Source organism: Equus caballus, chromosome 14 (assembly GCF_041296265.1).
Source record: "Equus caballus isolate H_3958 breed thoroughbred chromosome 14, TB-T2T, whole genome shotgun sequence".
Taxonomy (NCBI): domain Eukaryota; kingdom Metazoa; phylum Chordata; class Mammalia; order Perissodactyla; family Equidae; genus Equus; species Equus caballus.
Window position 1 is genome coordinate 69,536,065 of NC_091697.1, and position 26,158 is coordinate 69,562,222.

Here is a 26,158-nt window from a genome sequence, read left to right on the forward strand (position 1 = left end):
TTTAAGGAGAGGAAACTATATAAAAGACATGCATTTTTTTGTTGTTTTTGGTTTACTGCTTTTCTCCCCCGTCCTTTGCCAAAACATACAGCACAACCAGCTACTTTTGTTTGGAAAAGTGACCATATTTAGTTAACTCAATCTCCACAGCAAATGTTCTGGAATCTTCCATGCAAATATCCCATACTCATCTGTTTGAATATTTTAGGAGAAGTAACCTCTTGGCCTCAGCTTGGGCATCTGTCAAATATGCATCTTGGCATAACCTCCCAGTACTCTTGTCAAAACCTTTCCCCAATAACTGTATTAAAATGTTAAGCTAGTCAAGCATTTTACAGCCATGTCAATGTCCTGGAAGCTTGATCCTGTTAAAGAGAAGCAAATGCTCAGATAGGATTTGCTGAGCCTTAAAGTGAACTATCTCATCCAAATATCAAGATACAATGAAAGTCTGAAATTCTAGGATAAAACTCTAAAAACCCAGAGGTTTACAGAAGCAGCATTGCTTACCCCCGGGGACTTCCAGCATGGCACTCAGGTTCTCTGTGAAGTGGTTTCTACCGCTCCGTCTAAGCTTTTCTCCTCTGCTCCTCATGCTCAATGGTATCACCCGCTGTTTTACTTAGATCAGGATGTCTTGCAGAGGTTGTAACCTGGACACCGCATTATCTGGCCTTCACCGTGTTGTACTGTTCTTAGAATTAGTGGTCCATGTTAGAAAATCAGGAAATTTAACCTTGAAATCTGTGTTTCTGATTTTCTTTCAATTATCATAAGATCTGACCAAAATGGGCCCCCATTCCCACATAGCAACAGCAGTCTTGAGCTAGACCGTGGCTGCCCTCTTTAGAAGGAGACCACCACCCTTTCCTGTTCACCACAGGCCCTGCCTGGCCATCTTCACACATTTACATTCATCTCCCAGGCTCTGTAGACCTTTGTGTGGACAACTCCTTCCTGACAGAAATAAATGTGACTATACTGCAGAGCCAACCCACAGAACTCCTATTGGCTCATTAGGAACTAGAAATTCTGCCCAGCAATGTACTTGTACGTCAGAAAGCAGAGCACGTGTGTGAGTCCTACAGACTTTAGAAATAATTTAAACATAAATTATGTGCAGCCAGTGAGATTCTAAGGAGGGGCTGCTGAGGGAAGTAGAGGGAAGGTTAAGGGCAATAATGATTTGTTTTCATAACACTTGTTATTTAGTCACAGACTTCACGAAGCTACATTTGGGCACCAAAATCTGCCCCTCGTTTCTACAGAACATATTAACTAGGTCACAGAGAGGTGGTAAATTTGCCAAGTTTATAAAGATCCTGGAGAAAGCTGAACTTGGCTTTTCCCTACGAGTTTGGAGCTCCACACAGTAAATGGACTTGTACCAGAAAAGCCTTCCCCCCAGCATTCATTCACTCACTCATTCTTTCACTCAACACATTTTTACTGAGAGCCTACTGTGTGCCAGGCAAAGCACCTGCTCTCAAGAAGCAGAGATTCTCGTAGAGGGAGACCTAAGACATAAACAAACATGTATAAAAATGTCAACTAGTAACAGAGGTTAGAAGAAAAATAAGGTATGTGTGTGTGTTGGGGAAGAGTAAGAGGGGATGTTAGTGGGGAGAAGAAGCTTTGCTATTTTATCTAGGGGAGTTGGGGAAGACTTTCCTGAAAAGGTGACATTTGAGAAACGTGAAGGAAGCAAGGGTGCCTTGGGTGAAATCCTACCCATTCCCCCCTGGTTCTTCCCAAATACCACCTCTTCTGTGAAGCCTTCATTGACTAACTCAGGCAGAAATGCTCTATCCTGGTTCTAATTTTTACTGCAAACTGACTTAAGTCATATTTATTTGCTCCCATTTTCCCTGAAAGTAAAATCTTTGGGATTGGTTCAATTTATTATTTATTCCTTGCCATAATAAATGCTCAATTAATCCTCTAAATACACCTGCTGGATTAAAAATATTCCCAGGTCATCTTAGAGGGGCAGGAAAATAAGGGGAGAGGAGTAGGGAATGACTGTTTTTTATAAGACACAAGCAAACTAAGAGACTATAAATAAATTATACTATTAATTAGGTATCATATCTCAAATATTCTTACCTAAGAAATGAATAGTCCAATGTAATTCTTTGGAAAAAGTTTATTCTAAATGAGTCAATTCATAACTAAAGATAGGCATCCAAAAGAACCATCTCTTGATAACATTTGGAACTGATAAGAATTACTGAATAACCCACACTCTGCAGAGATAATAATTCTGTTCCCAGGATAGACATTGCTTTTTTAAGACAAAAAAGGCATATTTTTTGGGCAGTGGATATGAACAGACATTTTTCCAAAGAAGATATATAGATAGCCAACAGGCGTGTGAAAAGATGTTCAACATCACTAATTATTAGGGAAGTATAAATCAAAACTACAATGAGATATCACCTTACATCTGTCAGAATGGCTATAATTAACAAGACAAAAAATAACAAATGTTGGAGAGGATATGGAGAAAAGAGAACACTCATACACTGCTGGTGGGAATGCAAACTGGTGCAGCCACTATGGAAAACAGTATGGAGATTTCTCAAAAAATTAAAAACAGAAATACCATATGATCCAGCTATTCCACTACTGGGTATTTATCCAAAGAACATGAAATCAATAATTCAAAAAGATACATGCACCCCTATGTTCATCGCAACATCATTCACTATAGCCAAGATGTGGAAGCAACCCAAGTGCCCATCAACTGATAAATGGATAAAGAAAATGTGGTGTGTACATACATACATACACACACACACACACACACACACACACACACACACACACACAATGGAATACTACTCAGCCATAAAAAAGACAAAATTATTCATTTGCAATAACTTGAATGGACCTTAGGTATTATGTTAAGCGAAATAAGCCAGACAGAGAAAGACAAACATCATATGATTTCACTCATATGTGGAAGATAAACACATGGATAAAGAGAACAGATTAGTGGTTACCAGAGCAGAAGCAGGGGGTAGACAAAACGGGTAAAGGGGCATATACATATGTGATGGATAAAAACTAGACTATTGGTGGTGAGCATAATGTAGTCTGCACAGGAACTGATATACAATAACGTAACCTGAAATTACACAATATTATAAACCAATCTGACCTCAATAAAATATTTTTTTTAAAAAGAAACCTAAAAAACAATGAAGGCGTATTTTTTAGGACTAATTCTAAAAAAATGGAAATTTTAAAAGGCATAAACTCTACCTTTCTTTGCTAGTTTGTTAAGAAAGAAAAAGTTAAAGATTAAGCTGGGATATAATGTAAAATCTTAGATTTTATATTTTGCCCTTATTGAAATTGGCTAACTTAAAATTATATTTAGAATTAAAAATAATAAAGCCCCCAAAACCATGAAGACAAATAGTTTTGCTAAAATAATTATAATCCTTTGATGCTGATGACACATACTTGGTATATTAAACTCATTTTTCAGTTAGAGAAAATAACTAAAAAGACCATTATAGTTGTTCTCTTGTAAGAACTAAAAAATGTTTGCCTAAATATATTAACTGGCTGTCTTGGAGATGGATTACTTCCCTAATGGTAGACATTTGGGTAAAATAAACTTTGGCAAATAACATAACCGATCATTTTACAACTAGTTGCCAAATAACAAAATAAATCATTTCTCTAAAATACTTTGGCAGCCCCTACCTTTTTGTAGCTGTGTCTTCTCAGTCACTCACTCAGAGCTCTAGAATTAAGGCCACCATTCCACCTCCCACCATTTCTATCACCAGTCCTATTTTTAGAGATAGAAGAAGCCATGGAGACCACAGGCAGGAAAACAGAGGCTGAGGTTAATGCAGGGGCACAGTGCGACCCCTAGTAACTCCTGGTCACTGGCACCCCTGTGGAAAGGTGCTTTATGTTGGGGTTATCAAAAGTAGCAAATAGCAATTCCCCCATTCAAAACAGAGCTTATAAACTTTTGGCTGGTAACACGTTTTGGTTGGGCCCCCATAATATATTTTTCTTTTCAAAATTCTTTAAAAGTTTTTCTTAAAGAAAATTCATAAAACATAAAATTCACCATTGTAACCATTTTAAAAGTGTACAATTCAGTGATTTTCATTATATGTATAATGTTGTGCAACCATCATCATCATCTTATTCTAGAACATCTTCATCATCTCAAAAATGGGCCTTCATAACGTTTTAATTTTTTTGTAATTACTAAAAAAACAAGTAAAAGTTGGGAGCAGTGACATAAAAATTCTTATTTCCAGCTTCTCAAGAAAAATATGAACTTCTGGCAACTCCTGGGGGTGGAGGAGGGGGGAGAAACTCACCCTCTCCAATTTAACACCTGGCCACCTGCCTACGGGCCAGGAAATTACCCAAGGCATATGAGTTAGCCACCTCTGCCTTAAACGATCAGGGGCTCAAACCACTCTGAATCACTTTTCAGAGAGCCTGGGTGGGGCTCCAGCAGGGATTCCATGGGGCTAACAGCCCTCCACTCCCCTAGCTGGCAATCAAGCTGGGCGAGACGGCTTCCCAGCTCTGACCAGCCAACAGATCTCTAGGTTTCCATCAACTTCTTTATTCACTTTTCTCACAAAATGCTTTACATTTTCCACCCTAAGATCCTTGCTGAAATCCTTTTCTTCACCCAAAAAGCCATCCTGTATCTACCTGAGTAACATCCTAAACCCCTGTCCTCTGAGAACCACCGTCACAACTTGCCTTTGTTTTTTACTTACTACCTGTGTTTTACTTCCCTATGGTTACTTAGTATATTTTTATTAAAAAATTAATTTATTTTAAAAGGAAACCATATATACTGTGTGAATGGAAACTGGTACTATTCCCCTAAGTATCATAACCATAACAATTATTAAAAAAATGTTAAACCATAAAGATTAATTCAATGAAACAAATTTCCAATATTGTTTGTTTCTAGCCAGAAATTGTTGCCTGCCAAAGGCCATGAGCCCCATGTCCACCTGCATGGTATAAAAGAAGGTGAGTCAATGTGAGTAAGGAGGCAAAGGTCACACAGCCTCAGACACAGACATTCTCCATGAATGATGCAAAATACTCCAAGGGAACTGCAAAGGGACTAATCTTCTCATAAAGTGACTGAAGATGATTTAACACTATGCCTGGGCCCTCCTAAAATCATTCCTGTACCACCACCAGTGGTACACATACCATACTTTGGGAAACAACCACACGCCCCTCCCTTCCAAAGCTTCCTGCCAATGCCATCCACCTCAACAGTTTTGCCTCAAGTATCTCAGCCACAGATAGCCCTTCTTGAACCCAACCCAGAGGTGGCATTCCCCTCACATGTACTTCCTTAAGTGCATGTCTGATAGCTCCTCTAGACTGAAAACTGCTCAGGACAGAGACAGGTCTTCCACGTAGCTTATCTTTCTCTGGTGAAGACTTCTGGCATTAACTTACATCTCGTCAGATTCCTGGCATATGCCTGTTTGATATTCCTGGTGAGGAGAGTTTTGAAGTGACTTTTAAAAATTCCAAACCAGTTTCTAAATGAACTTAAACATATCCTAGTACATAAAGTGCTCACAATGGTGAAAGGCACAGGGATAAAACTCTGCATTTCTTTGCTCTTTCTTACATTTTGGAGTATTATAAAGCAATAAATACAATTACTACTGGGAAGTCATTCTTGGTGTGCTAAGTAAGAGCTCCTCTATTTAGGACAGTTTTTTTTTTAAAGGGAAATAAGTGTGCCTAGCAGTCTGGGAAGGGAGGGGTGTGGTCTAGGCTTTGTCTCTGGAGTGGACAAAGGGGTTGAGCACTTTCTATGATGACTCCAGGAATCATTCAGGCCCAGGAAGAACTGATTCACACTACCAGGGTCAACTTGGTAAACAGACATAGGACAAAGATCTCCATAAGCAAAAAAAAGCAGTGTTAACTAACACAACATTTAAAAAATATATTAGGAGACAATTTATGATGGTCAATTTGTACTGTTATGGAATCTAGATTATTTTCTAAAAGACTGGAGGGTTTATAAGATCTGCACAAATCACCTGTTGATGATCGTCTTATAAGGCTAGGAATATAATTTTATGGAGTCAAATGATTAGCAAGGATTATGGTCAAATTTTTCTTCTTGGGAAATATTACTGATCATATCTAGCAGTTATTTTACATTAAGTTCTTGATAAATAACAGAAGCTCCAATTAAAATATTTGTTCTATGGAGAAAGATAACCTACGTTATTGAAATGTTCTTCTTCATGTGATTTCTAGTATTGTCATTGCTTCAAAGGCAGAAGATATCTTAGACAAATAATACTAAATTTATCGCCAAGATGTGAGACAACGTCTATTATAAAGAGTACTTGCCTAGGAAAAAGATGAGTCAAGTCTTTAGAATGTGTGATTTGAGTCATTTCTAAATCTGAAAATTGAATCTACCTTAACCAAACAGTTTCCTCCTGTTAATTTTCCATTTATGCTATTCGGTCTACTCCTGCCTGGAAAAGGATTGTGAGGGGAATTAATGGATTTGCCAAAAAGAAGGGCTTTTTCTCTTAATGTTTTCAGCATCTATCTTTAATGCCATTTGTTAATCTTGGAATGAAGGAAACAGATGCTACTGTTGGATGTGAAATGTTGTCTCATACAGTATTTTTAAGCAGTCAGCTGTACAGTTAGTCTTTATATAGGCAACGAACAAGTGCTTCTCTGTACCTTTATTTCCCGGAAACATACAAATACACAAATGCCGGAACTCCACCCACATTCCAATGCAGGGCACATTCTATAGCAAATACCCAAAATGAATTCTGCCATATTTTCCCGGTTGAGGAATAAAATAAAATCTTTTTTTACTACATCCTATAGAACAAAATAAAACCATATACCGTACTGCCCCCACCAAAACTTAAGAACCATGTTTAAATGAATGTTTAGACTCTAGTTAACATCAAAAGGAGTTTAATTCTTGAATAGCAAGTGTCCAGCATCTATGAATATTTTTCTTCTGTTAAATTTGAATTATCACAAAACAGAACAATCTTAGATACAGCCAAAAAAAATGTAGAATTCTTGGATTAAGATTCCAGGTCCAAGTGTAGCCTTAATAATCTCCCACTTCTCCAAGGTTTTAATGGCATCTAATAAAGTATCGAGGGGTCAGGGGTTGGGTCACCTTTTCTTGAGCTGACTTATGGCTCACTGCATTCTGATGGAGGGTAAAGAATCTGAAACATTTTAATATACGTATTTTTAAATCCTTAGGGGTAGCTGAGAAGATGCCTGCAACTCTGGCTGGAGGGTGGTGTTGGGTCAGTTGAGGTCTCAGTGACAGCTATTCTTCTGTCTCTGGGCTCAATGCAAAATAGTGGCCAAGCCTAAAAAGGCCAGCACTTTGGACCCTTTTGGTCTTAGAGGCAAGATTTTCTTTTCAGGCACAATTCATATCATTGTGAGCAGCAGCTTGCCTTTATCACCCATCATTTGATAGAACTTCAGGGCACATATGTTCATGGTTAAGCAGGGTTGAGGCCTTTAATTTGCTGTCAAAGTCTGATAAAGTCCATCTCTCATCTTCTACAAATAAACTAACAAATGAAAGCTGGGATTTTAGTTATTAAAAACATTAAATCAAATTTAAAGCCCTCTTTTACTCAGCCCAAAGAGTTTTACATTCAGATTCACCCACTGTTTCTCTGTCTCCTAATCAAGTAACAGCTTTCTCTTCTCTAATCTGTCTTGGAAAAATTGTGTTTTTTTTCCTTTTGCTTTCTTTTTTTTTGGTGAGGAAAACCGGCCCTGAGTGAACATCTGTTGTCAATGTTCTTCTTCTATTTTTTTTCCCCCAAAGCCCCAGTACATGGTTGTATATCCTAGTTGTAAGTCATTCTAATTCTTCTATGTGGAATGCTGCCACAGCATGGCTTGATGAGTGGTGTGTAGGTCTGCGCCCAGGATCCAAACCAGCGAACCTCAGGCCGCCAAAGCAGAGTGTGAACATTTAACCACTCAGGCACGGGGCTGGCCCTGAATTTGCATGTCATCCTTGCGGAGGGGCCATGCCAATCTTCTCTGTATCATTCCAATTTCAGTATATGTGCTGCTGAAGTGAGCACTGCTTTTTATTTTAAACTAGACTTACTAGTAATAAGTGTCTCTGAGGTGATGCACGTCCCAGTGGCTAAAACCCAGGAAGAATGCCACAGATGTACAACTCCAAGGAACGGAAACGGAGAGATGCTCTTGTGGCAAAAGAAACAAAAAAGCTAGAGAAAAAAAAAATAAAGCAGGCATTTCAAACACACAGCTTGCCTAAAAAGCTTCCTTTTCCATTGCCCACAAGATGTGCCAGAAGAGTTTTTGACGATAAAGCCCATCTGACCCAAATTTGAAAGACAACTCTCCAGCTTCCATCACCTTTCAACAGAGTAATAAGTTACCCTGTTACTACTCCAGCAGCCTGGACAGACCTGGTCTGGCTAAAGCTCTCCCATGGCTCTGCACTCAGCTTAGGCCTGACCCCTGTGATTCAAAACACCAGCTAGGACACTAAATATCAACCACATGGCTTCAAAGGGCACCAGCAAGAAGGTCCTACCAGGCCTTCTTAAATGCCCCCATATGCACAGCATTCTGAAGAGCCATCTTGGTTTTAGCTGACTGCTGGTACTATGGATGGTACAACTACCTACCGAGTTACAACGCCCTCCTGTACCTAAAAACCAGACATCAACGCCAGGTGTTGGATCATCATCAATGTTGGATGATCCATGAATCTCATGAAAACAGCAAAGATTTAAATTCTGCAAAATTTTTTACCCTCTGGACCATGTCTACCCTCACATTTCATTGGTTATCAAGCACTTTCTGTCTGCCTACAATGTGCCCATTATCATAAAAACTAGAAGAGTCTCACCACTGCAAGAGTCTTCATCACTACAAAGGTCAAGGAAATTAACATTTTAGATCAGGGAATCATTTCATTCAAAGAAAGTTTGGCTTGTATAAACAGTCTCCTTTCTCCCCTGAAAGCATCCTACTAGAATAGGTATAGGGTTTGACCCACGTATGGTAACCATGACCCCATTCTTTATAAATTTATGATTTATTTCTAAATTTGGCAAATGAAGCTTAGTTGTCCCAAAGAATCATTACTGACTTTACCCTAACCCAAACTAAAAATATTTGCATGCATTTTGTATTTTAAATCATCATTCTCCAGCACAGTTTCTTATTTGAAAAACAAATAGAAGCTCAGAGACTAACACTTGCACAGAGTTACGGATTCAGAAAAAGAAACACCTTTTTCGTTGTTAGAGCCACTCTCATCTAATAAATGCTGTGTCTAAGTCAGCATTCCCTCAAAATGTAGTGTTAAGACTTCTTAAATCCCTAAGACCAAAAAAAAAAAAAAACGCTCCTTAGAATAAAAAGGAGAGACAAAAATATTTTTATTAAGGGTTGAGAAATTACATTGTTTAGGGAGACAGCAAGAAAAAATAAAACATCAAGTTATCTTTAAAGCACTAAAACAATAGCCATAGGCAACAAGATGCCAGAAAAAACTTCTGGGATCTGTCAAAATAATACAATTCTTCCCAGGTTTCTAAGGGGCTACCTGACAAAAGAAATGCAAGAAACACCAGATTGATTGGAATTGACTTTGGGGGGAAAAATTGCTACTTCCAGCAGGCTTAGATTCAAGAAGACAAGTCACACAGCACATACAGCTGTCCAGGCACATGCTCCCGACCTTTGGTTTAAGCTGCTACATAGGCAGGTGAAGATTAGTTCCCCATTACCTACCCCAGGAGGGTGATTTTTTTTAAAGGAGCTAACAATAAAAGAGGCAACACAAAGAGAATACTGACTCTAGCTGATTCTCACGACTATTCAAATATCCTCTTATTTAATTAAAAAAAAACACACAAAACACCAACACCATAAAATAAGTTTCAATCTGTGTAATAGAAAATGTCAGGTGAAGTGATGGCTTGGAAAAAATGAGAAGCAAAGTAGCTGGCTTTGAGCTTCATACTTATCAGGCATGCTGGAATGAGTGACAAAGACCTATTCTGTCCAGAAATCCCCCTCTTTATTTTTAAGCCTGGAAACTGGTTAGTCATATCTATACTGAACACTTCCTGTCCAGGGGCACGATGATGGCAACAAACTGCCAAGTTTAGTAGCTGCCTACATGTAGTCAATTGAGTCATTCATGGAATACAAAAGAGCATCAAACATTAAAAAGAAAAAATCTGACTACTGAACCTTTAAAAGATATACAATGAAAACAGGTTTGACTATTTCACAGAAAAGGGATAGGTGGTGCCATGGAAAAAAAAAGAAAACAACAGACAAAATTACTCTAAGAGACTATGTGCTGGTACTTTCTGTGACATTCTAGCCCCACAACCAAATATAACAGTTCCCTCACTCCCGCCCTCGAGATTAAATAGTCCAAGTGACATTTCACATCTTCATTTAAAAAAATGCCTGAAGACTGTAGAACGTCTCAAGGAACTAAGCAACAACAACAAAATCAATTTGTTCCTTTTTTCTTTTAATTTGGCCTAATTATATTTTAAAGGAGGGGCCGCCTGAGAATTTTAATGAAACAAGACTGAAGAGGACTAAAATATAGATCAGGAATGTAAACTTCATTAACTGGTCTAATACCATGATGTTAGATTAAAAACTCATCTTTGAGCAAGAGAGGAAAATAATTAAGGATTGTTAAGAATGACCCTTTCCCCAGCAACCCTGAGGGCTGTGTCAGACTTCACCGAGGCTGCCTCTCCCAACGGCAATTATAATTTACCTGATTAACCCTTACACATGTTGAAACAAGCCAGCTAAACGTCCACTGCTGAGAAACATAACGAACACACCTCCCCTCCCCCAGGGCCCTAACCACATGCATAAATGGGGCAACCCCAAAGCATATGGGGATAGAGGGCAATGATAGGAATGTCAAGTAATGGCTCCTGAACTTCTAGGGTTATCAGCTTGATCACCAAGTCAAAGCTACAGTGGAGTGAGTCAAATAATTTAAACCATTTCTGCCTATAAAAACTCTCAGCCTGAAATTCTTCAGGGAGCCTGCTTACCATCAGACTTGTTAATGAGTGAACCCCCCAGAAATTAGGTCCAGCTTCATTGGGAGGGGGTGATGGCTCTCTGCTCCTCCAATAACCATTCACCAAAAGTTCCACTGGCCTCCCATCAAACGGATGGCACAATACAGCCGACAGCTTTGAAATGACTCCCACAGGCGGACATTACTGCTTTCCTAATTCATCATCTGCCATTTGCAAGTTTTTTGAGGAAATCATTTTTATAACCCAGTAAGAAAAGTCTCTAGAAATTCAAGCCAACAAACACAGCCCTTGCTTTTCACTGGCCCCAATTTAGCAGTTGGAAAAGCAGCAGCATTCCTCAGTGTCACGTCCTTGTTTACGGGCCCCTGCATGAATCCAGCCTGAGAAGAACTGGAGTGGTTCTGTGTCCTGCAAGCGCCACTATTTCATTGGCTCCAAGTCTGTCTGGTACTTTGGAGACCAGCATCCCACCATGCTTCCTGTTAACTGCAAAATCAGACAAAATAAACCAACTACCAAGATTTCTTATTCCAGTCACAAAGGCCTCTTACCGGGTAGACTGCTGCTCACCTCTCTAGTTTTGCACAAGTTACCTTTTTTTTTCATTTTAGAGTTATTTCCTTACTCCTCCCTTCCGCTCTCTCTACACGCCTACCCCTTCCCTGGCAGGCTCTGCATCAGGCCTGGATCCCCCCCTGTGTCTCCCACCTCCTCCCACTCCCCATCGCTCCCACCCTCTATTTCTTGCTTATTGTTCCCCTGAAATTTCAAAACCTGCCAAATGGCCACTCCCTCGACTTCCTTCACTATTCTGGTTTTCCAGAAGTTTTCTTCTTTCCCTTTCAGTAGGTGCTACTGGCCCCTGAATTCTACCTACTTGAAAGCTCTTCTGAGAGACTCCTTCTTTAATTATTTCCTTTCTCTGAAGAATTTGAATCCTGCATTTAGACTTATGATATTGGGGAGGGGTGCATTTTCCTTCCAGGAATTTCATAACTGACTCAGTTCTAATTTTAACCCTCAAAAGGTGAAAATGGTTTTATAAGTGCTTTACAATAAGGAGAACAGTCAGTGCACTAATATTTTACTTTTATCAAACAACTTTACAGAAAGGAAGAGTTCCTTGGGGCAAGCCCATCCTTCTCTGCTTTTTAAAGAATGTGAAATGAGTACTTCTTGATCGGGTAAATATCACAGGCAGGCCATGGGTGGGTTCTGTCTCTGAGTGTGATTAGACGTCTTATTTATACAGCACCTCCTGAGTGAGGCTGTCTGATCATTGACACAAGCATTATCTCATTAGTTCTCACAAGGGACGAGCCGTCTAGCATATTTCCACTGGTGTGACAATTGCCATCTCGGGAAAAATTAAAAATTTCTCAGAATGGATCAACTTAATAGTGTGGCGCAATCAAATTTAATATGTATAACACTAAAACCCTCAGAGTTCCAGATTATATGTCAAATCTAGAGTATCCCTGGCAGAAGCATCAGTGTTTTTCCAGTCACTTCCCGTGACAAGCTCCTGTCACAGGAAGAAAAAACATGGAGGGAGAGGAAATGAAGGCAAAAGGGAGGAGAGAAACATTTTCTAACTTTCAGACTGGCCAAAGCTTTTTCCTAGTATGAAGAGCTGGATTAAATTTCCGACCTAAATTTACTTGTTACCCTCATGCACCAGTGCTGATTTTGTGCGATTACCACAAGGAGAGGTTGGAGGTGACGGGGTCGAGATCAGGAAAGAATCTGCGGGCAGCTAGGACTTGGAAGGTGTACATCAATGGAATGATAAAAGCCTTCCTCCCTCAGGAGACTGGGCACTTGCACACAGCTTGGGCAGTCATCCCTGGGGCCCCACACGCCTTCCCTCATCCCTCAGTTGCCCACTAAATATTGATTGAATATTCATGATGTGTTCTCATCCTTTAGCAGCTGAGCTCTTCAAACCCAGGCTCCCAGCTTTTGCTGAAGTCCAAAGAGAAGGCAGCAAAGCAATCTTCTACAGAAGCTCTCTGTAGCCATGGCTGACCTTGCCTCCATGGGGCTCTCATCCTCCTGGCTTCTAAAGCCCTGCTCTCTCCTTGCTTTCCTCTTACCTCTTGAACTACTCCACTTCTGTTTCCTTTACTGGTTGCATCTACCTCTTTCCCTTGTAAAAGTGGGTATTCTCCGAGGCCAAATCCAGCCCTCTTCTCTCTCTCCAATCTTTCCCTCAGAGATCACATAAGGGGAATCAACTCTCCCCTTATGACTAGATAGTCACACACTTTTCTGCCCGGGCTCCTTTTACTCAGGCTCAGTCTTGTCCTCCAGACCAATGCATGGCTCTTGTCAGCGTGGTACTCCTAAAACACTACTGTGCATCTGCCCTCTTCCAGCTCAAGCCCCCACAGGTCCTAACAACAATTGTGTTCCCATCCTAGAAGGTTTCTTGAGCATGCTTTAGTCTAATACCAATGCCTGCATTTTTCTAACAAGGAAACTTTAGTTCAGAGAGACTAATCAGTGATTGAAAGTTCCACAGACAACCAAGGGCAAAGTCAAAAGTACAATTGGTCTCCTGATTCTCAGTGCCTTGTCTGTTACCCATAGTGTCCCTCTGGGCAGCCTGGCCTCTAGTCTGGCCCCATATACCACTGCAATATGGCCCACCAATGCCCTCCATGGACCCTCCACTTCACACTGCTGTAAACTTCCTTCCTTCACTCTCCTCTCCTCTTCCTAAAGGGCTTAGCTGAAGTCCCAACTAACCCTTCTGTGAAGTCACTGCTGCCCATGCTGACTTTTGGTGAACACTCCCTCGTCTAGACTCTCATAGGGTCTGCTGCCTCATCCTCTGAGCTATACTCACCCTAAGCTCCTCATCATGTATTTTGTCCCATGAATGCACCTGTGTGGTGTGTGATGCCCTGAACTAGAAGCTCCTTGAGGGCAGGGCCCTCCATACACACATCGCTGGTTCCCCGGGCCCCGCAGAGGAGGTACTGACTCAGTCAACATTTGTTGTGACAAGTATCTGAGGCCCAGGGAAGGCAGCAGTGATTGAAGAAGAGAGGCTGCATCCTGGAAGCAGGAGTCTACGTGACTGTCCATGGCGGGCAGAACAGCCTGTGCTCCTGGGGACACCTCTAGTCTCCAGCTCCTCACACCAGCTGAGAGGGCCCATGAAAACACATACCCAGGCCAGAGGAGCTGGCACCAAGCATGGATGGCATGTCAAACTGGCAGGCAAGTTCATGAACTCCTTGTTCTCTGCTTGAAAGTCAACCCTGACTTGGACAAATGAGGTCTTAAGGCTTCAGAAGCCCAAAGCTATTGTGGTCATTCACGGCATTCTGCTTAGTGGCCTCTTTGTTTCCTCATTTCCTTGGAAAAACTTTGCTCCTAGTTATTTATAAAATTAATTGTTGTTTCTCACTGCAAAGCTGGAGAGTATATTCCCACATAAGTTCACAAACGATATTACCGTCATGCACCACGTAACGACATTTCAGTCAACACTGGACCGCCGGTATGACAGTGGTCCCATAAGATTAGTACCATATACTTAGGTGGGTAGTAGGCTGTATCATCTAGGTTTGTGTAAGTACACTCTACAATGTTCACACAATAATGAAATCGCCGAAGGACGCATTTCTCAGAACGTATCCCCATCCTCAAGCGTCGCATGACTGTATACACACAAATACAAACTCCCATGCGTCTTTAACACCATAAATACCATGAGGTGCCAGCCTAATAACACTGGCATTGCACAATCAGATTCCCAGAGTAGCACTCCCTCAGCCATTTACTGCCCACTCAGCAGTTAGTCATTCAGGACACACCACAGCTCTATGTCTAACTCTTCTTCAAGGTTCTTAAGCCCTTAGAACATGATTTAAGCAACTGCTCCTTTCAGGTATCTTAGTCACTGATTGGGGGAGCATTGGGCTGCAGCCCCACAGCCACTTCCTGAAATAGAATGTGTGGTGAACCCCAGATTGCACTGGGGAAAACAAGGCAATGAGACACCCATCCGCTCCAACAGTGTCATATCTGTGTCTGAATGCTGACTACCATCTTACCCACAGACACGCACACCTTCTCCCCAAAAAGGAGTGCCCTTGCCCAACAAGAACCCCAACAGCTAATTTTCCTGAGTGATGTTCTCAAAGGAATGAAAACAAGTGAGCTTGCTGTTAAAGTGCCTCTCCCTCGGTCTACCACTTTCAAAACCAGGGGTCTAATAGAATCTATTCCCAGTGCTAAATTTTATTTCATAAGGCGTCCTCATCTTCCACTCTCCCAAGTCACACGTAGGAGAAGGTGAAATAGGAAATCTCCATATGTTCAATCATTCCATTTAGGTTTTATAAATTCCCCCAAGTAGTGAATGACACCTATACAAACAGATTAGGCCTGTCCTGCTCTAAGGAGATCTCACGCAAAAATCCAGGATGCTGCAACTCACGTCTTCAAAACTTCTTGTTTAGCAAACAGTCACAAGGTGGGTAGAAAGGGCCTGGACATCTCTGGGCTTTGCTTCCTCACCTCTAGAATGAACAGGTTAGAGGCAAGGACCTGCAAAGCTGCTGTTAACTCTAAATCATGGTGATTCTACTTGTATTTATAGGGGAATCATTTTAATTACCAAAGGCTTCTCAGTGCAGATCTTCCTTAAATATTGCAGATACACATAATATTGGATGTTTTTAAAATTCAGCTTACATTATCATTTTAGGCACAATCCACTAAATGAAGACAGGTATACAACCATGCTCATCTCATTGTTTTCCACATTGTAGTGTCTTTCTCATACAGATGGAAATGTTGAGAAATAAATGGTTTGTGGCAAATCCAGCACCTCTGCATTATTTTGAAATGAAATCACTGGGTCCTGAGATTTTCCGGCCCTACTGCATTCTCCTTCACCCGCTGACTTTTTTGGCTACTTCCTGGATTACCAACAGCCAGGAGCAGAGAATTTAATCATCCATGTTATCCTGATTTTTCAACGGCATCAGAATGCAGACACAAGAAAGGTGTGACGCACATTCAGTCTGATGAACATTTCAAAAGTGAGGAAGAAAAAGGCCTGAATATACTTAAGCTGCAGAGCTGGGGGTGTCAGTCAATGCCAGGTTACCCGTGATGTCCACTGTAGAGGAGACAGTATGGCACAGATCTCTAAACGGATCTTCCGCTTTTAGTCCTTGTCAGCACACCACACTCCAAGGCTAATGACTACATAAAAGGAAACATAATCACATCAAAGTCTGGTATTTTAGAGCATATGCTGCACCTTTCACATTATATATGACATCAAGGTCAGCCGCACCAAGTGCCATGCATTTCATTAGAGACCAACCATTGCTTCACCTCTTTTCTATTCATTCCCTCTGCAGAGCAAGGGCTGAGCAAGAAGGCAAGAGGGGAGAAAACTGGTACAGTGATGCTTAGCAATGAATGCTATTATATAGCTGCCACACCGCGAGAGCTTAAAACAGGGAGGACACTACATGGCGTGGCAGCTTACATACTACCATTGGGCCTTTTGATTACAGAAGAGGATATTAGTGAATCAGCACCATGGGACAACTGAGCTTTTCTCTTCTATGACAAATACTCTTCCAGGTATTAGTCCCATTCTTTCTAGTGAAGTATCTTTTTGTCTCCCTGAAGAGTAGTAATCCCTAGGAGGTGGGGAAATGCTGACTATGAGGTCTCGGGAAGGCTCTGCCAGGCTGCCTGCTGGCATGATGTGCTTGGGGGGCAGCCTTCAGGCATACCTCTGTCTGGCATTTGACTGACCTCAGTCACTTGACTGGCAAGCTGACTGATCAAAATGGGCTTCTTGAAAACCCACTAGGGAACTGCGGACCGCAGCTATGGCAGACTATGATGTGATGGGCTCAGCTTCTCAGTCCAGAGAAACTACTGCAGAAGCACTGAGCAACAGGTTAGGTGCCTGTTACATGATATTTAAACTGAGGAGGGCTACAATTGAGAGTCAAATGCCTGTGCATATTCCCAACAAATTAATATATTATCCCGAGATACAACAAATTAACTGAGTGGAACACAACTGTGCTGAGAATCACTCACTTGTGTATACACACACACCTTGCAGATTTTAAAGAAACTTGAAACTCAGTGGATGTACAAAGTCACCAAGTTGTGATAACATAACACACATGTAACTGAACCCTGTTTCACATCAGTGACCAGGGGAGTCCACACTCTCCATTCTTAAGCTAGCCGCTGCCCCAGCAAGTGAGGTGCCTCTTGTCCCAAAGGTACTCAGGTCCCTCTCACTGCAGTGGGCTCCAGATGCCTCCTACCCAGCCCTGTTGGGCTCCTAGACCTCCCGCATCAGGGGCAGAAAGATGCACTCGAGTAACCCCACCTGTGCCCCTGAATGGCAAAGAGCGAGCCAGGGCCTGGGCTCTTCTCTTTCTCCTCCAAGACACCTGGTCTCTCCACTCCTGGCTTCTCAAACTGGGGCACAAGTGGACACAGGACCACAGAGAGCATCCTCCTGAGCCCCAAGCTTCCTTGAGGATGGGGGAGGGCAGCTTTTGCACCTTCCTGGAGGTGCGCATCAGGGTTGAAAGCACAGGCTCTACAGTTAGTCAGCTTCCATTCAAAGCCTGATTCCACCTTTCCTAGCTTTGTGGTTTTAGGCACATTTTTTAACCTCTCTGAACCTCAGTTGTCTAAATCGTTATGTGGTATTAACACAAAGGGTTATCACACAAATATTAAATGAGACAATATAGATAACCAGATGCTTAGCACTGTCTGGCACAGTTTCAAAATTGTTTTTTCAGTCTTCAGGGCAATTTGAGATGCTGGCAAGCCACTGTGGGCCCTGGACCCAGTGATCAAAGACACATGCTTGTTTTGCTTGCCATTACAAGTACTCATTGGAGAATTTAAGAAACCTTAAATAGGTTTGTCCTCTAGATTTGGAAAGCACTATTCCTATAAAGTGAGACTAGACAACTTTTAAGCAGTGCTCTAAAAGTTTTCATCATGTCATGCAATCTCATTTTAAATTTATTAATTAGCTTGATAATACTTTATTAGGCCATCCTATATGGGAGGCCCTTGGTCAGGCACTGAGGATTCAGAAAAAAAATACACACAAATCTTGCTGTCAAAAAGCTATAATGAAGTGGAGGCAAAGGAAAAGAAAAATCAAACCATGATACATGAAAGCATGGTACAACTGAGAGAAGTATGGGGTGTTATGGGAACAGCCTGAAAGAGCATCTACTCCAACCTGGTTCAGATCAGAGATACTTGAGGAGTGGCAAGAGAGTGATGCCAACAAAGGAAACAGCACTTGCTGAGGGAAAAAGGGAGTAAATAAGAAGGCAACACTAGGGTTGGACAGACCAGCCTGATGGTGTAGTAGATATTTGTTGTTTTGTTGGTGATCCAAGTGAGAACTCCCTTTCTATTTCTGGAGAAGTCCTCATTTTACAAGTGGTGGAAGGAGTCAGACCTCTGTCTCCCACTACCAAAGTTGGAAATAGAAGTTCCCTCGCCCATAGGCAGCAAGCGGTAGGTACCCAATCCAGCACTGAAGAATCACAGGGTTTCTTTCCGGGACTTTGAATGTCGAGGATGACCAAATACTCAGCCACATTAGGAGTCCCAGCAGTGACAAAACTGAAAAGTACAGAGGAGGTGAAGGCTGTGGCAAGGTCCCAACCTGGCAATTCTTGGGTATGACCTTGGCTGCATTTCCTGATATATTTTCCAGGCTTTCTGTGGATGTGAGACCTACACAATACACTTCATAAATTCTTCTCCTTATGATAGGAAGAATCAATTTCCATTTCTTACAACCAAGAACTCCAATGGCAGAAGTAGTTATTGAAATCATCAGGATATAAATGCTGAGGGCTTGAACCAACGCAGGGACAGGGAAGGTGAAGAGAAGAAGATGCATTAAACAGATAATGAGGAGGATGAAGTGCCAAGTGGAAGCTGAAGATAAAGGAAAGGGCAGGGTCCAGGACAACTTGTAGATTTGTAGTTTGGAAGCCAAAAAGAGACCAATGAGAGCCAGCCCCGATGGCCTAGCAGTTAGTTTGGTGCACTCTGCTCCGGCAGCCCAGGTTCGGTTCCCGGGCACAGAACCACACCACTCATCTGTCAGTAGCCATGCTGTGGTAGTGGCTCACAGTGAAGGAACTAGAAGGACTTACAACTAGAACATACAACTATGCACTGGGACTTTGGGGATGGGGGAAAAAAGGAATATTGTCAACAGATGGTGGCTCAGAGCAAATCTTTCTCAGCAAACAAAAACAAATGTAAAAAAAAGAGAGAGCAATGATATTCAGTGAAAATACAAATGGAGGATCAGATCTATGAAGAGTAGGAAATGATGGGCTCAGTTTAGTTCTGTTGAATTTGAGGTACCTATATGACATTCAAAGCATGGCATTTACCAGGCAGCTGGCTGGACAGGTAGCTCTCAGAAGAGCCCAGGCTGGAGGTCTAGGATATGAGAAAGAAACAGCTAGAAAAAGGAAGGGAAATTAGGAGAGTAGAGTGTCACAGGAACCAAGGAAGGAGTTTTAAGATTTTAGGGACACTGGCCTCTTGGCATCAAATGCTGCAAAAACGTCAGGTAAGATCAGGATGAAAATATGAATGCTGAGTCACTGGTGATTTTAGCACCTGGGAAGTCACTGATGATTTTGGTGACTTCAATGGAGTGGTGGAGAAAAAGACGGACTTCAGTGGTATGAGGGATGGCAAAGAGTGCGAAAGAAGAAACACAGAAAAGTTTTTTTTTTTAAGATTTTACTTTTTTCCTTTTTCTCCCCAAAGCCACCCAGTACATAGTCGTATATTCTTCATTGTGGGTCCTTCTAGTTGTGGCATGTGGGATGCTGCCTCAGCGTGGCTTGATGAGCAGTGCCATGTCCGTGCCCAGGATGTGAACCAACGAAACACTGGGCCGCCTGCAGCGGAGCGTGCGAACCCAACCACTTGGCCATGGGGCCAGCCCCAAAAGTTTTTTTTTTTAAAAAAAGGTTCATTTTAAAGAAGAGAGAAATACCTAAAACTGGACAAAGTTGTTGAGAATCACCTTTAAAGAATGGAGATCATTCATTTCACAAATACTTAATGATCACCTTTTACTGTGTAGGTCTGAGAGATACAGCGGAGAATAAAAGACATAGTCTTTCCCTCAAGAGCTTGTGGTCAAGAGAAAAGATGCTAAACAATGTGGTGAGTGCCAGCGAGGAAAAGAATAGGTGCTCTGACAGAGGGCAACAAGGGATCCTAATTGAGGTTGGAGGTTCAGAAAAAGCCTCTCCAAGGAGCGGACCAGGAAAAGGGAGTCAGGTGGGGAGAAAGATATTTTAGCCAGAAAGTGAAGGTGCCAACACTCTAAAGCAGGAGCTCGAGCACGCCTATCCACTGAAGGGAAGGAGCCAGGAAAGACATGGGGCCGACTGGTGAGGTGAGGAACCCAAGGTGGAAGGAGTGGCCTTCTTCAGCAGGGACAACACCTGTTTCACTGACACTGGGAAGGTGGGTGTGGGCAAAGGTGAGTCTGTCAGTCCCGGAGCAGGAAGTTGAGGGAGTTGTCTGATGGGTACTGTTTTTCTTTGTGAAATAGCAGGCCTGGTGAGGCATAGAGAACTAGGCGAGGTCGTGGTGGGAAATGCTATTATGGGCAATGGAGGAGGAGCTGAGCTCACTCACAGCTCAATCGTTACTCTCTTCCAAGTTCACAAAGCAACCCCTTCCAACAATGGCTTTCTCGCTTTCTGGTACTAAAGCTTCAAAAACCAGGACAAAAGAGCCCTGGATCCCCTGATGCTTAGCACTGCAAAAGGTCCTCAGAGATCTTAACTGCCATTCACTTTTCCTACTTCATAATTAAGTAATTTACTCAACAGGAAGCAACTGAATGCCAAAAATATGGTTACCAACCTATCCCCTCAGGAAGCCCCCATCCACTGGAAACTGTTGATACCCTCCTTTCAATGGCCTTCCCCTTTTTAATAACATGAGTTTCTTCTTTCATTTCTCTTGCTTTCCTATCTGTTTTATGCCTGGATATCTTCAATTCATTCAGCTTCTAATAAAGTAAGGCCTGGATTATTTTTCTTAGTTTGATACTCAAGCACAATCACCTATTCATTTCTAAGTAGGCAAAACTAAATCAATTCTTTAGGAGGTGGCTATAGACCGAGGGTGGAGGGTCAGCACTCCTGGCACGGAGTCAAGTACGTTCCAAACTAAGATGGCTTAACAATATCCCTAGTCATTGGCTTCTATGTTCACTCACATACACAAATATGCTGGCCTCCAAAGACCTCTGAATCCGACTTGATATTTTTTTCAGATCCAACCCCAAACAAAGTATACTAGTCTCTCACTGCGGTTCAGAATAATGACTTAAAAGTATCTCCCATTACAGCAAATCACACATGAAGCATCCGAAGGCAATTTTCTTGCAATACAGACACTGTGGAGAGCTCATGGTGACCTCACACTAAATAGGATACATAAGTCCATCAGGAGAAAAAATAAGCTAAGGAGAGGAAAGGGATTAGTAAGGATAGAGAAGTAAAATAACTAAGTTATTTACACAGCATAGCTCCTCTCATAGACATCTGAGCGGTGGTAGCTAAACAGAAGGTTCTAGATTACAGCCAACAACCAGCCTTGCAAGAACTACCTGGGACACACATACACATGACACACACACATATACACAGACACTCGTCCTTTGTTTCCTGGCAGAAGCTACAATGATTCTGCCTGATAATTAAGTATTTGATCATCTCCCTCAAGAGTTATTCCATATCCTACCCTAATAGCCATCAATTTAAAACTCTAGCACCTCACGTTATTTTAAAAGAAACATTCTGGGCTTTCTATAAAAAGCACAGAGGCCAGATAATTTGCTGCAGGTCTGTAGAACGTAAATGATGTCAAGTGGAGGTAAGGTGAGGAACAAGCGGAAGGGGACCATTAAGGGACCACTTCACACTCCAGTTTTCAGGCTTGCAATCAGAGAGCTGGGCAGGAGGGAAGAATGTGGATGCTGCTAGAGAAAGGTATAATATACTTCAGGATACTGCTTTCCCACCTTCTCCCCACTCCCTTTTTCTCAAAAGAAAGGAAAAACATGCCTGGCAGAAAATAGCAATTTAAGTACTACTCATAATTCATACAAAAGCGCACTGTTGGATTCTCTCAGCCAGTTCCCTATTTGCCTTCAACTACTTTTGACTTACTGTAAACTGCTGTTAAAAAGACAGAAAAGAAAAGCATCCATCAGCACATAGCTCCATCAGGACAGAGGCCACAGTGAGGAAATTAATCCCCCCAGCTCCACATCAAGCTCAAAAACAATGCTCTTGGCTGTCATTTTTCATTCACACCAGCCCCATATTGCTATTAAACAAGCCTCTTTTTTATTGACTGCTTTCCTCACACAGCCTAATTAGGTAAACGTCAGCCCACGGAGATTATATTATGAAACACAGAGCTTTACTTTGGGCAGGGGAATCAGTAAAAGACAGAAGAGGACAAGTTTCAAGGGCTCTCCCTACTGATAAGTACCAAATGGAGAAATGATGGGGTTCCTCTCTGTTCCTCCGGGCTCCCAGAGCTGCTGTGATTGACTTGAAACCTACCAGTTTCCCAAGAGGCAACTTGAAAAGGAATTTCACAATCTTGAACAGTCTCCTTTCTTTACTCTTTAATTTTCCCCAACTAGCCCCACTTCCACCCCCACTTACAAGAGGACTTTTGTATACATAAAGTTTCAGGAAACAAAGCATACAAACACTCACACACAAATAAACTCCCCAAACTAACACCAGCGTATAATTGTGTTTTGGTTGGAGCTTTTCCAGCCCTGTCACCGTTCTCTGTTAGGAGTAAATGAAACCCTTTGCTTTGGCAAAGTTAGAAACAGACAAACTCTCCTCAGTTTCAAGCTGCACAAGGCCCCCTCACCTCTCTCAGCCCCCTTAAGCTCCCAACAAAATGAATTCATGCTGAAAAGCCAGCAAGGGGGGAAAAAAACCCCAACCAACCTATTCTCCCAAAAAAGATCTTTCACTTCTCCCCCTCACTCAGCTTCCCCTTTTAGCCGGAAACACACGGCGTTTCCAATGTCTGAAACCCTTTTCAAGAGACCCTGACTCTCAGGGCTCTTCCAGGGGCTGGGGATTTCGGCTGTCCCGATGCTGGCAGGCAGCGCTTTTCCAAGTACATTTTGCATTCTTGGAGTCAATACTGGGACCCTTTCGTTTCCAGGGAAATCTTAAAAGCAGCCTTTAGTGGGCTGGCGGAGCTAGGTCCGACTCTTCCTCCTCCCCTCCCCTCTGAACGGCAGCCGGGTTAGAAGGGTACAGAGTTCGGCATATTCAGCCCTAACTGAGCTGCGAAGGTGCAGGGAAGGCGGACAAAGTACCCATGGCTCACTTTAAAACTCCATCTGCTCCCCTACTACGCCCTTCCCCCACATTCCTCCGCAGAACTTGGCCAGCCCCCTAAAGAAATCAAAATCATACCTTCCTTGGATTCTTCTGCTTCGGCGTGCATGGTGTCAGGGTAACCGGCGGCAGGGGCGACTACCGCGGACATGTACTTGGACGAGTCGCAAGTCTGCTCCGCAGCCAAAACCCGCACACGACGACGGAAAATAAAAGGAAGGAAAGCCACTAAAATCAAAACCTCCCCAGGGCGGGAGGGCTGGTTCTGGTGCAGGGATTTTCAGGGGGAAAGTTCTGCAAGAGTGACGAATCGCGTCTCAGCTAGGCGGCAGGAGTCCGCCCCTGAGGCCGCGCGTCCCAGCCGGTGGCAGGCGACCTGGCGCGGCCGGCGGCCCGGGCGCACGCAGGTGGGGCGAGGCGGGACCGCAGCCCGACGCTGGCGAGGCAGGGCAGGGGGTGCCGGCGGCGGACGGAACAGAGAGGCTACGCCTGTGAGCCAAATGTGCAAGAAAGAAAGAAAGGCTCCTCTCAGCGCGCGCTGCAGCTTGACATAAATAATACATGCAAACGCAGTGGAAGAAACGCTTCTGAATCTTTGGGTTACACTTTTCGACGCCCATTTAACTTTCCTTGTCTTGGGGTCTTACACGCCCCAAATTAAGGATTTTAAAGCTGCTCAGTTTTGTGCGTTATTTTTGCAGGAAAGTAACACGGATATTGGGCCATGTGGCTGGAAGGACCTGCTTCACAAGGCACAGTTTCACAAGCCCAAGAGGGGGCCTTTTGATGAAGGTTGGGGCGGCTCCACCCCTTCCCTTTGCAGGGAAAAGCAGAGCAGGCGGCTTACTCACGCAGTATAAGCCCGGCGAGCACTCTTACTCAAACCCCAGCCGGCACACTAACTGCTCTGCAGTCACCCAAAGGGCCGTCCCCAGACGGGAGCGCCGATCCCTCCCCGCCTGCCACCAACAAGCAGGGATAAATTCCATCAAAGGGCCAAGGAGGGGAGAGGAGGGAGGTGGTATCCCGACTTTTGAAACGCTGATAGAATAAAGAGGCTGGAGAGCCTTTAGAACCCGTCTCTACTCTAACCCCCGGCCGGGTCCACAGGCTCCTACAACTGGCTGAGAGGAAGGTCTTAGCTTTGTGAAACCTCGTTTTTTCCTTCGGAGAAGTGGGGACAAGAGCTGCCACGGATATCCCCGGTGTTATGGAGGTATTTTGCAGAGCGCTAGTTTTATTATCAGTCTAAGGCAAAAGGTCCTCAAATAACATACCCGAAAGATGGATTAGGAAATTGTGAGAAAAGTTATATTCTTTTCATAAATTTTTTTCAAGTTGCTTTCTTTTTCCTCATTTCCTATTTTCATATGGGCAAAAAACAAGAGTAGAGGCACCATGGTAAATTTAGTGGAAAGAATATACAAAAGATATGGATTTAAAGAGTCTAAACTAAAATTTATCATTTTTATGACCTTGAGCAAATTATTTAAACTCTCTGGGCCTTCCTTTCCTCATCTGTAAAATGAGAATAAAAATAGTATTTACTTCACAGGTTTATGTTTGGTATTAAATAAAGTAATATAAGCAAAAAGTGATTTGAAAAACCGTAAAGTTACTACACAGATCACTACAAACTATTGCACCATTAAAAGTAAATTTTTGTAAAAGATACTCTTGGGTTTTTTATCTCAATATCGGGTTTGAATAGAAAAAAGTGTTTATTCTATTCACAAGCAGTGAAGGCTACTATAAATATTAATATAAGCTATAGCTATTACATGACTTCCTACTGCTGAGTGATTCTAACATGCCTAACACCCTAAGCAGAATTTTATCTCAGTTTCACTGAAAGGGCAGGACGATGAGAGGAAGACATAGACAGTCGAGAGGAGAGAAGATGAGAAACATCTGGAAAACATCAGTGTTGTGGAGCCTTCCGGAAACTGACCTCACCACCAAAAGGGTAGCAGGCTTCACCCTTCCGAAAGTCAGTTAAATGTGGGGTCCCCGCTGCCACACATCCTGGGTCAGGAGCTGCTAAGATGCATAGCTCCACTCAGTAACCTCAAACTTAGGGAGGACACATGAGGATCATTCTGAACCCAAAGAGGTGCTCCCTCAGCAGTCAGAAGTCACCTTTCCTGTCCTATCCAAGGAATCATTCTGGGATCCCCGCCCATCTGTCCTTGCCCTCCCCCATCGAAGCCCAGATGTCCACAGATGTCCACTAGGCGCCCTGCAGGCTCTCACCAGGGTAGGGCACTACACAGATGAGATACCTCTCATTTATCTATAATTGGACTAAGACACAACACCTTTCAAGGTGATCATTACGCAAATTCAGACAACCCCAATTCCATACCCCATCCTCCACAGGCAGGACTCACTTTCACCTTCTTCTTTCAGAAAGTGTCCCAAAAGAATTACTTATTAAATGTTCTTTTGCAAGTTAAATTATGTACAAACCACACAAGGTGTGTTAAAATACGTCCTTAATTTCCTGCTTGCACTGGCTTCACAAAAAGACCTTGGGCGCTGCTCAGGTCAGCCAAGGAGAAC

At 42.6% G+C, this 26,158-nt stretch overlaps 1 protein-coding gene and 1 non-coding gene across 13 annotated transcripts in view; both read right to left on the reverse strand.

Annotated features, from left to right (window-relative positions):
- Nucleotides 1-26,158, reverse strand: part of TNFAIP8 (TNF alpha induced protein 8) — a 111,557-nt gene that overhangs the window by 13,899 nt on the left and 71,500 nt on the right. For 2 of the 12 annotated variants that reach the window (XM_070233208.1, XM_070233209.1), the window contains exon 2: nucleotides 16,255-16,352. The exons of 4 other annotated variants lie outside the window; for them this stretch is intronic. Coding sequence is in view for 3 of the 8 variants with exons in the window: in XM_070233204.1 (XP_070089305.1) it covers nucleotides 511-595 (85 nt within the window). In the remaining 5 variants the exon portion in view is untranslated. Of the gene's footprint in view, nucleotides 1-510; nucleotides 690-15,836; nucleotides 16,353-23,674; nucleotides 24,506-26,158 lie in introns of those variants that run through there. 6 more of the 12 variants (XM_070233206.1, XM_023617828.2, XM_070233204.1 and 3 more) reach the window with 6 other exon arrangements.
- LOC111767979 (U6 spliceosomal RNA) lies at nucleotides 8,035-8,141 on the reverse strand. The gene has a single exon (XR_002799941.1). It is a non-coding gene; the product is annotated as a U6 spliceosomal RNA (small nuclear RNA).